Here is a 16,317-nt window from a genome sequence, read left to right as displayed (position 1 = left end):
CATGGTGGTGCTGTTTGTGTAATTTAAAGATGAGCAGAAAAACTGTTGTTTGTTAATTCAATATACACTAAAAAACAGGAATACCTGCCACCCAAGCCATTCTAAAAGCTTTGGCGGCCCGAACAGTCTGAACTGTCACACATGTAGCAGTGTGATGGTTAGCAGTTGTGTAAGTACAGTGGCAATGTGTGGTGCAAACTGCGATGGCATCCTGACCAGGATCCCGGCACTTATATTTTTTAACAAATGAAGCATTCCTCACTCTGTTACCTCTTTGCAGGATTGAGCGCATCATCACGCCCCGTTTGGCTCTGACTGAAGCGGAGTTCCTGGCCTATCAGTGTGAAAAGCACGTGCTTGTGATTCTGACTGACATGAGCTCTTATGCGGAAGCCTTGCGTGAGGTAAAAAAACGGTCTTCAATGTTTCCTTTGAGTCAAAGTATCTTTATTGCCCAGGCATTGTATTTATGTTTCGGTTTGCACTCATAGAGGCCCATGTAGGTGAAACTGGCGTAGGGCAGTGCCACAATTCTTCTTACTGCGCTGCCCTATGCCAATGTGAAAGGGCAGTAATACACCGTATATATGGAATACGGTGCATTCCTGTCCTTTCCCCCTGCACTGTCTAGCACCAACGCAGGCACCCTTGCACCGTTGTACAAAGGTGCCTCCGTTGCATGCAGGATTGTTTTTGTGCAGGAAGGGGCACTTTCCAGCACAAAAACAATCCAGAGAGGCATTTTCCTCTTTCAATGTGTGCTGCAGAATTCAGCACAAATAGAGGAAAAGAAGAGGAGAAATACACATATTTCTCCCTGTTTCTCCTTGTTACTTCTCCCCTAGGGAGGCGTAAGGTTTTGGCGCTTCCTCAAGTTTACTTGATTAAGTAAATCTGGGACAGCGTCAAAATCCATGGGTGTTGCCTGGAAAATATGAAAGGCCTCCCTGGCGCAGAGTAAGGTAACGCAGCGACTTGCGATGCTTTGTCTTACTCCATATCTATGATGCCCTTCAAGCCAGGCCACGCCACTCCATATTTATGATGCATTTAAGCCAGGCCACGCCACTCCATATCTATGATGCCCTTCAAGCCAGGCCACGCCACTTCATATCTATGATGTCCTTCCAGCCAGGCCACGCCACTCCATATCTATGATGCCCTTCAAACCACGCCACGCCACGCCACGCCACTCCATATCTATGATGCCCTTCCAGCCAGGCCACGCCACTCCATATCTATGATGCCCTTCCAGCCAGGCCACGCCACTCCATATCTATGATGTCCTTCCAACCAGGCCACGCCACTCCATATCTATAATGCCCTTCAAGCCAGGCCACGCCACTCCATATCTATGATGTCCTTCCAACCAGGCCACGCCACTCCATATCTATGATGCCCTTCAAGCCAGGCCACGCCACTCCATATCTATGATGCCCTTCAAGCCAGGCCACGCCACACCATATCTATGATGCCCTTCCAGCCAGGCCACGCCACTCCATATCTATGATGCCCTTCCAGCCAGGCCACGCCACTCCATATCTATGATGCCCTTCCAGCCAGGCCACGCCACTCCATATCTATGATGCCCTTCCAGCCAGGCCACGCCACTCCATATCTATGATGCCCTTCCAGCCAGGCCAATGCACTCCATATCTATGATGCCCTTCAAGCCAGGCCACGCCACTCCATATCTATGATGCCCTTCCAGCCAGGCCACGCCACTCCATATCTATGATGCCCTTCCAGCCAGGCCACGCCACTCCATATGTATGATGCCCTTCAAGCCAGGCCACGCCACTCCATATCTATGATGTCCTTCCAGCCAGGCCACGCCACTCCATATCTATGATGCCCTTCAAGCCATGCCACGCCACACCATATCTATGATGCCCTTCCAGCCAGGCCACGCCACTCCATATCTATGATGCCCTTCCAGCCAGGCCACGCCACTCCATATCTATGATGCCCTTCAAGCCAGGCCACGCCACTCCATATCTATGATGCCCTTCAAGCCAGGCCACGCCACTCCATATCTATGATGCATTTAAGCCAGGCCACGCCACTCCATATCTATGATGCATTTAAGCCAGGCCAGGCCACTCCATATCTATGATGCCCTTCAAGCCAGGCCACGCCACTCCATATCTATGATGCCCTTCAAGCCAGGCCACGCCACTCCATATCTATGATGCATTTAAGCCAGGCCACGCCACTCCATATCTATATGCCCTTCAAGCCAGGCCAAGCCACTCCATATCTATGATGCCCTTCCAGCCAGGCCACGCCACTCCATATTTATGATGCCCTTCCAGCCAGGCCACGCCCCTCCATATCTATGATGCATTTAAGCCAGGCCACGCCACTCCATATCTATGATGCCCTTCCAGCCAGGCCACGCCACTCCATATCTATGATGCCCTTCAAGCCAGGCCACGCCACTCCATATCTATGATGCCCTTCCAGTCAAGCCACGCCACTCCATATCTATGATGCCCTTCCAGCCAGGCCACGCCACTCCATATCTATCATGCTCTTCAAGCCAGGCCACGCCACTCCATATCTATGATGCCCTTCCAGCCAGGCCACGCCACTCCATATCTATGATGCCCTTCCAGCCAGGCCACGCCACTCCATATCTATGATGCCCTTCCAGCCAGGCCACGCCACTCCATATCTATGATGCCCTTCAAGCCAGGCCACGCCACTCCATATCTATGATGCCCTTCCAGCCAGGCCACGCCACTCCATATCTATGATGCCCTTCAAGCCAGGCCACGCCACTCCATATCTATGATGTCCTTCCAGCCAGGCCACACCACTCCATATCTATGATGCCCTTCAAGCCAGGCCACGCCACTCCATATCTATGATGCATTTAAGCCAGGCCACGCCACTCCATATCTATGATGCCCTTCAAGCCAGGCCACGCCACTCCATATCTATGATGCCCTTCAAGCCAGGCCACGCCACTCCATATCTATGATGAATTTAAGCCAGGCTACGCCACTCCATATCTATGATGCCCTTCCAGCCAGGACACGCCACTCCATATCGATGATGCCCTTCAAGCCAGGCCACGCCACTCCATATCTATAATGCATTTAAGCCAGGCCACGCCACTCCATATCTATGATGCCCTTCCAGCCAGGCCATGCCACTCCATATCTATGATGTCCTTCCAGCCAGGCCACGCCACTCCATATCTATGATGCATTGAAGCCAGGCCTCCCCACTCCATATCTATGATGTCCTTCCAGCCAGGCCACACCACTCCATAGCTATGATGCCCTTACAGCCAGGCCATGCCACTCCATATCTATGATGCCCTTCCAGCCAGGCCACGCCACTCCATATCTATGATGCCCTTCCAGCCAGGCCACACCACTCCATATCTATGATGCCCTTCAAGCCAGGCCACGCCACTCCATATCTATGATGCCCTTCAAGCCAGGCCACGCCACTCCATATCTATGATGCCCTTCCAGCCAGGCCACGCCACTCCATATCTATGATGCATTTAAGCCAGGCCACGCCACTCTATATCTATGATGTCCTTGCACCCAGGCCACGCCACTCCATATCAATGATGCATTTAAGCCAGGCTACGCCACTCCATATCTATGATGCCCTTCAAGCCAGGCCACGCCACTCCATATCTATGATGTTCTTCCAGCCAGGCCACGCCACTCCATATCTATGATGCCCTTCAAGCCAGGCCACGCCACTCCATATCTATGATGCATTTAAGCCAGGCCACACCACTCCATATCTATGATGTCCTTCCAGCCAGGCCACGCCACTCCATATCTATGATGCATTTAAGCCAGGCCACGCCACTCCATATCTATGATGCCCTTCCAGCCAGGCCACGCCACTCCATATCTATGATGCTCTTCAAGCCAGGCCACGCCACTCCATATCTATGATGCATTTAAGCCAGGCCACGCCACTCCATATCTATGATGCATTTACGCCACGCAAAGTGACTTTGCATTGCCTCATAGATGTGGTTGAAAGGTTTGCACCGAGCAGCGTCAGAAAAAGTGTTGCAGTGGAAGCCTCTCATAAATATCCCTAAAGTGTGCATAAATTATAATCTCTCAAGCAAATGTTTGCAAATTTGCAGAGTTCATAAAACATTGCCTGTAGATATAAATTCCCGTAAAACATAAGTGTCATACACTATAGAGCTCAGCACACTCCTAATATTAATTCATTATTTTATCTAAGAAATGTCTTATTGATCGCAGATCCCAGTAATATATGAGAAAAGAGACCCCTTGGCATACTCTATAAGGATATTGCAAGTCACAGAGGAATCCTGTGACCATATTGAGGAACAAATCGAAGGCTGAGTTCCGTTAAGATCATAGAACTTTGAGGTGACTACGAGGCTTGGTGCAATAGCCTTATAATGACGGGGTACTTTATTTCTTATAACACATAATCACATCATGACTCTTCCCACAAACCATTTAACTCCTTGGAATGGTGCTGTTTCATATGAGAGAGAATGTTTGTAAATATAGAATCGAAATATCTAGTGCAAAAATTAAACACACCCAAAAGTAGTTGGACATTTGGTGCAAAAATATATTAGAATAAGTTTAGTACAAGTCAGATTTTAAAAAACACCAAGCAGTAGCTTTGAGTGTGTAGGAACATGCAATGAGATTCTATCTTTACTATATTTACGTTAACACTGGGGAAAAAATAACATGCTGCCTTAAATATGTAATTTCAGCGTTTTACTGCTCATCTAGAAAAACAGAGCAGAAGAAGGAAAAGCCACATTTCGTTTTCATTTTTAATTTAAAGTACAGCAGTGCTCTCTGGCCTGCCTTTCACCTCGGCTGCTAGCGCTGGCATCAGGCATTGTGACATCACAACTCAAATGCAATGATTTATTACAGCTACGTCATTACCTTATTACAGACGCCACAAGTCGCCTGTAATAGAGAATGAGAGACAGGCCTTTATACAGGGATTGTAGGCGCCCATGTATTATAGTCAATATAATATTGTATTATGTATATAATATCCATATCATCATTTTCTTCTAACGTCACACTCAGCAGTGGAGCCGTTGCTGTTCCGTGCAGTATAAGTTGCAGATGTTTCTACGATCCCTGATGTTTCAGTTCATTCTCTGACCCACAAAGAACACAAACAGAAGCTATATGAATGTGTGGCTCATACGTGTAAATAATAATAATAATACCAGCGTTTGTAAATAGCATTACGTATGTGTGTAAACCGGTTTGCAATATACCAAAGGTGGTAATACACTCATAAAAATAAAGCAAAGTCACAAAACCTGCACCAGGGTAACAATCCTGCCAGTTTTACAAAAGTGCCGACCGAAATGATTTAAATATGTATTTTGACTGAATCTGGGTTTCTTTTATTGGTTCTGCATTACTGCGGGCCAGTAAAAGGAGGGTGGGCAACAGGCGAGCAGGCCACAGATGCCATAACCTGCTGGCTGCCTCCTGCCTGGTAACACCTCTGGCAAATGCTCTGCCCCTTCCATACCTCTGTGCCACCCTTTGTCTTCTGTGGCCCACTCCCCGTGTCCCTGTGCACCCCCCGCTGCCCAGTGACTAGCACCCCCCATGCCAGAGAGAGCAGAGCTGTCAAGCTGAAATCTGCAGTATTACCAGAAGTCCTCCAGCTCCAGCTCCAGGGCACCATGCTGCAGGGGACTCTGCCAGGCCACAGATGCCACAGGGCAGAGCCCCGGGCAGTGATGGGCCACAGGACGAGTGAGATTGTGGAAGAGGGACATTTTCTGCCTACTTCCTAAGAGACACGAATGTTAAGAGTTTTCAGCGGCAAATTTAACCCCCCCCCCCCTCCCCCCCCCCGCTAATATTGGCAACAAAAGCCTGCAAAATCCTGGTGGGTCTGCATAATAGCTTGATAGTAATGCTAAAGATAGTGGCATATAATTTTCCAGTTATCAGGTAATATGCCACATAATTTGTTTTTTCTTTCACATAATATAGTCCACAAGGGCATATTTTGGTCCTACATTGCCTTGAGAAAAAAGGAGCTTTGTCCTCCTCTTGTATGACTTACCTGAGGAGCCCTCATGGTTTGCATCTTATCTTTGGTGCGTTGTCGCGGTGATGTGATATTGGGCTGTGATATTGTCCTAGCCTTGATGCCAGTTGCTGTGCAATGAGGAGTGCACTGACATGCATTTATCGTGTTCAGGTGTCTGCTGCCAGAGAGGAGGTGCCAGGTCGGCGAGGGTTTCCCGGCTACATGTACACCGACTTGGCCACGATCTACGAGCGCGCCGGGCGAGTGGAGGGGCGAGGTGGCTCCATCACACAGATCCCCATCCTCACCATGCCAAACGACGGTGAGTTCACCAGTAACGGGGTAAACCAGGAGAGGCACTGGGCATGGAGGCTTCATGGAGACAAGAGATCAGGGTTCCAGGGCAACAGATCAAAAATAGTATAAAAATGCACCCTGCAGAAAGAAGTTAAACCGAGAAAAGAGAAAAGGAGATCTACAATTAATAGGGATTTTTCATAATTGTCCAAAACAAATGTTAATGTATCCGATTAAAGCCCTCGTATGTTTCCAAATGTTTCTTTCTAAGTTACTAATGCCAAGGGCTGCAAATCCGCTCTAGTGATAATAATGTTACTACTCGGTTCTCACTCCAGGATTTGCACATATCTCATATTAATGTGGAATAACCCCGTAGGATCAATGTCAGGTACCAGCAGCCAAGGGTTGGAAACCCTGCATCACTGCTGCGGTATTCCTGCACCGCACATGGGGGCAAGTTTGTTATAGTGTTGCATCATCCTTGGAGCATAAGGGCGACGCAGCACTAAAGTTGGATTTATCAGGCCACACAATGCCATCTTGCATCGCCCTGAGTGGCCTAATAAATCTAGATTAATGCAGCGCAAATAGCTGCATTGCGTTACTCTGCCCTAGCGAGGTGTTCCATGGGTGGAGCGTGGGAACCCATGGATTTTGATGCATTCTAGATTTACCATTACTGGCAGACCTGGGAATGCATAAAAATGCTACTCATCCCCAGGGGAGGCGTAACGAGGAGAAATATCTTTATTTCTCCTTGTTTTTCCTCTTTCTATGTGTGCTGCATAGTTCAGCACACATAGAAAGAGGAAAATGCCTCCGAGGATGTTTTTGTGCAGGAAGGTATCCCTTCCTGCACAAAAACAACCCTGTCTGCAACACAGGCACCCTTGCACCAAGGCACAAGGGTGCCTGCGTTGATGCTAGGCAGCAGTTTGTGCGCCAGCGCAGGCAGAGAGCAGGAGTGTGTTTTATAATGTCAAATGTGGCTCATTCCTGCCCTTTCCATTTCACACAGCGCATCACAACACGGTGGCTTGCTGAGCTGTGTGAAAGTTTGATACATTTGCCCATGATTTTTACTGCATGGTTCTGCAGAAATTAGTAGAATGTTCATTAATTAGATGACGGTACATTTCCTCCGTTTGTGCATAGCAAAAAAGGAGCAATTTACTCTCTTCTAGTACATACATTTTTGCTTTTTGTTCATGCCTGATTGTGAATTTTCGTGGTGTTCCCAGGCTTTTCAGTTTGGAATGGATGTAATACACAGAAATGCTGAATTGTATTTGCAGATATCACTCACCCGATTCCTGACTTGACTGGCTTCATCACCGAAGGGCAGATCTACGTCGACCGGCAGCTGCACAACAGACAGGTCGGAGCACACTTTTTGCCTTGTTCTTTTTAATCCCTTTGCAGGCATTTATCTGCACGTGTACCTATTGCTTTTGCCGCCAATATTTCTTGAAGATTTTGGATTTCCTACTTGCTGAAAGATATTGTGGGCCTGATTTACAAACATGTCAGCCAAAAATGCTGCGCTGCGCTGCGCTGCGGGGAGGGAGCAGGAGAGAGCCATATCTGCGGAGATAAAGCACTCTCCTCCCCTCTCCCTAGCACCGGTGCTGATTTCAGCGGCCGTACGCCAAGCACACACCTTAGTGCCATAGTGCTAAAATGCGTGCCTGAGTCTACCGTAGGTTTTGTACTGGCAAGGTGCTCTTCGAGTACAAAATACCATGCTTAGACACACTTTATAACATTTCCTACTTTGCATGTGGCTGCACAGTGCAGCACACATGCAAAGTCGGATAAAAAGGCGAAACAAAGCCATTTCTCCTCTTAACACCTCCTTTCAGATGGTGTTAACTTTTGGTGCTAAACCGTATCTACTATTGTTTGTGGATAGGGTTTTGCGTCAAAAGCCCTGGGTGGTAGAATTTGAACGCCCATGCAATACCCATGTACCGCCCCCTTGGTGGTAAGTACCGCAAATCAGTGCTTCACGCTGCTTTTCGTTTCTTTCAGGGTACTTTCCAGCACAAAACAAGTGGAAGGTAGATTAGGAAAAAAAACAATTGTGCTGATTAGCCTCACTTGTGATGCTAACCCAGCGCAAATTGTTAATAAATCTACCCCAACTTGTGCAAAGATTGCGCCGTTTTGAAGAAACTCCTCGTGGTTTTCTGTGCAAAAGCTTTGCAGCTTTTTACACCACCAATCCTCGATTGTCAAAATTTAATTTTGCTTATTTTCAGTCACTCCCCCCAGCACCCCAGATAACACAGATTGCCTACTGCAGGAAGACATGCTTTGGGTGGATTTAGGGTTAAGCCTTAAAAACTCATGTTAGTAATATAGATGGCGACCCAGCAAGTGTTCAGAGTACCTTCGTCACTCAAGAAGGGTTTTTCCCAACTGTAACACCTCGACAAAACATTACACACGCTCTTTAACTGCAGTTTATGAATTTCAGAACATGAAGAAAGCAACTTTAAAACTGCCAGATCACCAAAATACTTTTCCACTTTCTGAAATTCACCACTGAAATTACGTCTCATCTCCCTCCTAGTGCTTTTGTGAGTCCCACTGGGATGTATGTCGTTACAACGCATACTTTTACAACGCATGCACTTACAACGCATTTTTTACAACGCAACATCCACTACAACGCATTCCATTACATCGCAGGACACTACAACGCATTTTTAAAAACTACCTTTACAACGCATTCCATTACATCGCATACTACCTTTACAACGCATACCATTACAACGCATAATATTACATTGCATTTAAGGTAAGTATTGGATAGTATAGGGGTAAAAATTACTAATCTTACTCCAGGGGGTGCAACAGTAGAGTAATTGTTGGATAATATAGGGGTAAAAATTACTATTCTTACTCCAGGGGGTGCAACAGTAGGGTAAGTGTTGGATAGTATAGGGGTAAAAATTACTATTCTTACTCCAGGGGGTGCAACAGTAGGGTAAGTGTTGGATAGTATAGGGGTAAAAATTACTATTCTAACTCCAGGGGGTGCAACAGTAGGGCAAGTGTTGGATAGTATAGGGGTAAAAATTACTATTCTAACTCCAGGGGGTGCAACAGTAGGGTAAGTGTTGGATAGTATAGGGGTAAAAATTACTATTCTAACTCCAGGGGGTGCAACAGTAGGGTAAGTGTTGGATAGTATAGGGGTAAAAATTAATTTTCTAACTCCAGGGGGTGCAACAGTAGGGTAAGTGTTGGATAGTATAGGGGTAAAAATTACTATTCTAACTCCAGGGGGTGCAACAGTAGGGTAAGTGTTGGATAGTATAGGGGTAAAAATTACTATTCTAACTCCAGGGGGTGCAACAGTAGGGTAAGTGTTGGATAGTATAGGGGTAAAAATTACTATTCTAACTCCAGGGGGTGCAACAGTAGGGTAAGTGTTGGATAGTGTAGGGGTTTTAATGTAATATTATGCGTTGTAATGGTATGCGTTGTAAAGGTGGTATGCGATGTAATGGAATGCGTTGTAAAGGTAGTTTTTAAAAATGCGTTGTAGTGTCCTGCGATGTAATGGAATGCGTTGTAGTGGATGTTGCGTTGTAAAAAATGCGTTGTAAGTGTAGTGCGTTGTAAAGGTTGTATACCGTCCCACTGCCTCTGGTGTCTCCCCTGGTCAGTCGCTCTCTAAACAGGATTGTCCAGGCTTCCAACGACCTTAAAGTAGCTGGAGCGCTCCCCGCTGACCCCAGCAGGCACATCTGGCGGTAGTGGGCTCTGCTGCTGGAGTAAACTTTCTAGCTCCCAGCACCACATCCTTCTGCTCAGACGCCTCTTCCTCGCTCCTGGATCACAACAACATATTTTAAGTCTGCTGTCTGTAGCCTCATCTGTGCTGGTCCTTAGGGCACTGGTTTGTGACTTGGCGACAGCTTCAACAGGTTAAACTTGTTAAAGTGCTCGTGCCTAGATTGGTAGTAATTTTAATTCTAGTTTAATGGCCACTGTTAGAGTGTTCAGTCTAAATCTTAAAATTCAGCGCCCTACTTTGCCTTCCCCTGATCCTAATTCTTTCTCCTGAGAGGGAAACCAGACTTGACCAATCAACTCATCCTGCTCCCCCATTGCGAATCGTTGTTTTTTAAATCTCAGTCAGTCAAAGCTTTTATTTCGGTAAAATACCATAAAAAGACATAAATAATTATGTACAATAAAACATGATTAAATAGACATTGCATAGAGTATAATCCATCAAAACATTAATAGTTTTTGTAATAAGAATTTACACGGGCAATTAAAAACAAAAAAAATTTTTCACGTAAAACATATTGTTAAAACTATATCCAATATATTTTAAATCTGATTTTACTACATTTTATGATCTCCTGACGTGCTTTTTTCAAATATTTATTATACTATATAACTCCCATGAATTCTTGATTAATATTTTAATGTGTTTGCCCTTCATTGCCGGATAATTTGTATTGTCTGTATTGTAATTGATATGCTTTTTATCTGTGCTTTTATGGCTTTGTCAGGCCAAAATAAAGAATCTCTTGAGCTTGAATATGGATACATCAGAGACAAGAAAGCCAAATGGAAGTAAACAAATCAACATGGCGTCAAATAGTATGGTGATTTCAAAGCAAAGTTTGTGCAGTTTCTCGGCCTGACACTTAAGATTTTTTTTTGATAAACAAGTTTTTATTGTTTTAAACAGCACAACAACAGAAACAGTCTGGCATTCCGAAGCAGTACCACACAGCAATACATTAGGAAGCCCCCCCCGCTCCCCCCCGCCCCCAGAATCCCCCCTCCACCCCCCGAACCGCCCCTTTAAGGTATGTTGCCGAGCCATTTCCCCCAAACTTTCCGGTATTTCTTGGGGCATCCTCGTGCCCGATAGAGAGTCCGCTCCTGCGCCGCGCACCAGTCCACCCCAACACCCCACTTAGCCACACTTGGCGGCAGCGGCTGCTTCCATGCCGCCGCAATGTCGCGCTTGGCCACCATCAAGGCCGTCATGAGAAACAACTGCTCTGAACGCGTGCCATCTAAGCCATCTGTGATGCCCAGCAGCGAGTGTCGTGGATCGTGCGGCACCTCCCACCTCAGGACCTCCGTGAGTTCGGTCTCGATGCCTCTCCAGAACCCCTCCAGGGCAGGGCAGGACCACACCATATGCAGGAAGTCTGCCGGGTCGGAACCACATCGGGGGCAAGCCGCATCCCCGGAGAGGCCCGCGCGGTGAAGGCGAGCCGGTGTGAGGTATGCCGCGTGGAGATAATAAATTTGGATGAGTCGCAGCTTAGCGGAGGCCGTCACCAAGCGGGGGGCCATAAGGGCGTCCCGCCAGTCGGCCTCGTCCAGGGGACCCACCCATCCCTCCCAGCGCTCCTTAAGACCCGCAAGGGATGTAGGGGTGCAGTTTACGAGGGAGCGGTAAATCCTGGAAATGCCCCCCTTCCCCAGGTTGCCCAGCAGGACCTGAGCCTCCGGAGGGCTGTGATCTGGCAGCCGGACGTCCAGTGGTGTGTAGGTGCGTATGGCGTGGCGCAGCTGGAGGTACCGGTAAAATTGAGAGGAGTGAAGGGAAAAACGCGCTTGCAGCTCTGAAAAGGAACACATCCGCCCTCCCCGCCAGACGTCCCCCAGCTGGGAAATGCCGATAAGATCCCATGATTTGAAGCCTTCCAGCTTTGTGACCTCCCGCAACCACGTCCCGTGCCACAGGGGAGTGACCCGGGTCAACCGTCCCGTCCATCGGGTGAGGCGGAGCGCCGCTCTCCAGGACAGGAATACAGCCCTGGTGATGTCCGGGCAAGAAGCAGGGATGGGGGCGCCGTACAGGCGATCTTGGATGTCGGAGAAGCCCAAGCCGTTAAGTTCCACCCTGTAGGCCGGGTCGGACCAACCCCCTCCAAACCAGTCGTGAATGACCAGGAGGCGGGTGGCCATGTAGTAGAGGTAGAGATCAGACATGCCCGGGCCCCCGTCAAAGGTGGGAATGCGGCACGTCTACAGAGCCAGCCGCCGCCTCCCCTCGCCCCAGAGAAATCTCGTCGCCATCCCGTCGAGCTCGCGGAACCACGGGCGCGGAAAGGAGAGGGGGGTGTTTTGCAAAACATACAGAAACCGGGGAAGGATCATCATTTTGTAGAGGGCGACCCTCCCCAGCGGGTTAAGGGGCAGCTGCTGCCACCGCGCCAGATCGACCTTGGCTCTCTTGACCAGGGGGGAGACGTTGAGCGCCCAACTTAGCTCCGGGAGGAGGGAGACCCAGATGCCCAGGTACTGAAATGATAAGCGACGCAGAGGGATGGTCTCCTGCCAGTCGAAGCACTCCCTGGAGGGGTGCAACGGCACCAGGACCGACTTCCGGGGGTTGAGGGAGAGACCCGACGCCCGGCCGAAGCGGCTCAGAATGGATAGCGCGCGCGGTCCGGAGCGCGCTGGGTCCCCCAGGTAGAGTAGGACATCGTCCGCATAGAGGGCGATTTTGTCGGCTTCCAGGCCGGGCCATTCCCACCCCCGAAGGAGGGGGTCAGATCTAATCAGGGCGGCCAGAGGTTCCATCGCCAGAGCGAAGAGAAGGGGCGACAATGGGCAACCCTGCCTCGTCCCCCGGCCGATCCGGAAGGGCCTTGACAACGCACCATTAACCAGCACTCTGGCACGGGGCCGGGCATAGAGGACTCGCACCATCCCCACGAACCGAGGGCCGAAGCCCATGCGGGACAGGACGTCGAAGAGGTAGGCCCACCCCACCGAATCGAAAGCCTTTTCGAAGTCAACGAGGAGTAAAGCGAGGTACGGGGTCAGACGATGGCGATGGGCCAAGGCCACGTGGAGACGGCGCAGACAGTGGCGCGTGCCCCGAGCGGGCATGAAGCCACATTGATCTGGGTGGACCAAGGTCGACAACATGGGCTTAAGCCGTTGGGCCAGGACCGCCGCATAGAGTTTCACATCAGTGTTGATGAGCGAAATTGGGCGGTAGGCCGCTCTATCAGTGGGTGGCGGCGTGGATTTGGGCAAAACCACAATCGTGGCCAGGTCAGACTCCAGGGGGAAGAAACCCCTCTCAAGCGCCTCCGCATAGTGAGCCCTCAGCCGCGGGATCAGGGTGTCCCTATAGGCCGCAAAGAATTCCTGAGGAAAACCGTCCGGTCCCGGTGTCTTCCCCGTTGACGTACGCCCGATTGCCTCCCCGATCTCCTCGACGGAGATGGGCGCCTCCAGGCTCTCCATTTCGTCCGGCCGAAGCCGGGCCAGGCAGGCGCTCTCGGACGCGAGCAGGTCGTCCAGAGAAAGGTCCGGCGCACGCGCTCGGTAGAGCTGGGAATAGAACTGGGCGAATGCCTCTGCCATCGCCACGGAGGAGGACTGGAGCACCCCCGAAGAGTCGGCAACCGTCGGAATGATGCGCGACGCCCTGGGGTAAGTGGCCAGGCGGTGCAACAATGCGCCGTTCTTGTCACCCCAGCCATACACCCTCGCTACCGAGGACTGCCAAAGAAGCTTGGCCGCCTCGAGGGACCGCTGACAAATCTCCTGACGAAGGAGCCGCAACTGTCGGTCCACCGCCGGGTCGTCATGCTCGGAGAGCGACCGCTCCAGCCGCAACGCCCGGGCTTCGCAAGCGGTGAGCTGCCGCAGCTGTGTCTGGCGGTGCCGCACCACCTGTGCCTTGGCCGCCCCCCTGATGGTTGCCTTGCAAGCCTCCCAGAGGGTGCCTGCTGACGGTACAGAGCCCTCATTGGCACCGAAGTAATGAACGAGCTCAGTGCCAACCGCCTCGCGCACTGACTTATCCTGGAGGAACCAGGCGCTAAACCTCCACACTGGCCTGGCCGCGTGAGGCGGGGGGCCCAGGCCCAGGAGGACTGGTGAGTGGTCCGAGATGCCCCTGGGAAGGATGCGGACATCCTGGACGCTTCCGCACTCGGTGGGAGCGACAAAAATCACATCAATACGAGCGTGAGAGTGGTGAGCGGCTGAAGTGTGGGTGTATTGACGGTCGTGGGGATGCCAAAGCCTCCAGGCGTCGCAGAGGCCCTGGGCCTCCGCCCAACCCGCCAGCTGTCTCGCTCGCGCGGCGCGGGAATCCGAAATCGGTCCCGACGAATCCAGCTGCGGGGCCAGGACCGCATTAAAGTCGCCCCCAAGCACAATAGTGCCCACGGGGAGGGATGCCAACAACGAGGCGGCGTGGGATAAAGCCTGCGACAGTCCCGAGGGAGGCACATAGAGTGAAAGGAAGCTGACCGGGCGGCCCTCCAGTGTACCACAAATGGCAATCCCGATTCCAAGGGGCGCGCGGGCTACCCTCTGAAGGACGAAGGGGAGGGAACGACGCAGCAGGATCGCCACCCCGCGGGAACCACGGGAGAACCCCGAATGCCACACCCGGTCGTAGCCATATCGCGCCAAGAAAGGGCACTTTTCCCCAAGGAGATGGGTTTCCTGAAGGAGGAGGACGTCGGCCCCAACGCGCTGAGCGTGCTTAAGGACCGCCGTGCGCTTGAGCCTATCCAGCAGGCCGTTCACATTCCAGGACAGGATGTGCAGCTGCGCCCTGGGGGTTACGTCAGCCATGAATACAACGGGTGCATCGGGACACTGCAGGGTCGGAGCCACTCCAGGGGCGTCGGGAGGACATCATGTCGCACTGGCGCGCAGGGAGGAAAGGAGGATCGCCCAGGACCCGTGGGGAAGGCAGGAGGCAGGCAACAGGGGGCCAGGGGTGCCCGGCCGGGAGCGAGCGGCAGTAGACCGTGTGCATGAGCCATCGCAGAGCGCTGCAATGACGCCCGTGGGAGGAAGCCAAGGGGCGCCAAGACGGGAGCGGGCAGCAGCAGATCGTGTGTGTGGGCAAGCGCGGGGCTTTGCAGTAACGCTCGCGGGAAGCTGCGATGCGGCACACCCAGAAAAGACCAGACATGAATGAAAAGGACCACCCTCCCTAGGAGGAACATCCAACAAAACATCCAACAAAACCCTCCCCACAACCCCCAACCCCCCACCCTACACTTTGAGAACTGAAGCATCTGTCGCCCTAACTTCAACAGTTATTACAAAAGCCCCAAGCGAAACGCTCGGGTGTCAAGAGCGTAGTGGACCCCTCCAGAAGTACGGATGCAAGCGTTCCGGCCTAGACTACTACCCATGAGCGGAGATACGCTGAGTCCAGGGCCATAGTGGCGGCCCCGGCCGCGGGACCGGGCCACCAGAGCTGCTGCCAAGACAGAAGACCACCCCAAGTCAAATGGTTGGGCTGCGGGAGAGATCAGAAAGGTCCACAGGCGCGACGAGGGGGGTCAGGGACGGGTCCGGCGGGCGCGGCGACCGGCTCCGGAGGCCCCCAGCCGCCTGAGAAGATGTCCCGGATGAGGCAGATGAGTCCCTGGGCCTCCTGCCCAACATGCTCGTGGATCGAGGCCCAGCTGCCAACCCCCCCCGGGGCCGCCGGGACTGTGTGCATCTTCTACGGCGTGGGCGAGGAGGCCTGGTGGTGTCCAGTTCCGTAGGCCTCCGGGCCGGGGACGCCCGCCCAGATTGGCGCAGGGGTCGCTCCTCGGTGAGCCAAGTCCAGGCCGCCCGAGGAGTGTCGAAAAACAAGGTCTTATCCTGGAAGACCACACAGAGGCGGGCCGGGAATTGAAGTTGGTATCGAAGACCCAAGGAGCGCATCTTATGTTTCCCCTCCAGGTATGAGCGGCATTGCTCTTGAACCTCCCGGGTGTAGTCGGGGAAAACCATGATGGTGTGGTTATTGAAGGACAAAGGAGACTGCGCCCGCGCCTCCTTCAGAATAGCATCCCTGTCTCGGAAGTTGAGGATCCGCAGGATGAAGGGGCGCGGTGGGGCCCCCACCGGAGGTTTGGCGGCCAACGACCGGTGCGCTCTTTCCACCACGAACCAGGTGGACAGGCTGGCCGCCGGCATCCAGGACTTAAACCACTTCTC

The 16,317-nt window shown here is 51.5% G+C and overlaps 1 protein-coding gene across 1 annotated transcript in view; it reads left to right on the top strand.

The window, feature by feature from the left end:
- ATP6V1B1 (ATPase H+ transporting V1 subunit B1) overlaps nt 1–16,317 on the top strand; it is a 326,669-nt gene that overhangs the window by 293,864 nt on the left and 16,488 nt on the right. Inside the window, exons 9-11 of the mRNA XM_085642709.1 lie at nt 281–404; nt 6,223–6,373; nt 7,647–7,729. Coding sequence (XP_085498835.1) covers nt 281–404; nt 6,223–6,373; nt 7,647–7,729 — 358 coding nt within the window. The remainder of the gene's footprint in view (nt 1–280; nt 405–6,222; nt 6,374–7,646; nt 7,730–16,317) is intronic.

The sequence above is a fragment of the Triturus cristatus genome, chromosome 2_2 (genome assembly GCF_964204655.1).
Source record: "Triturus cristatus chromosome 2_2, aTriCri1.1, whole genome shotgun sequence".
Lineage (NCBI taxonomy): Eukaryota > Metazoa > Chordata > Amphibia > Caudata > Salamandridae > Triturus > Triturus cristatus.
Note: the sequence above shows the minus strand (reverse complement) of the source record. Positions and strands in the feature narration are given on the sequence as shown.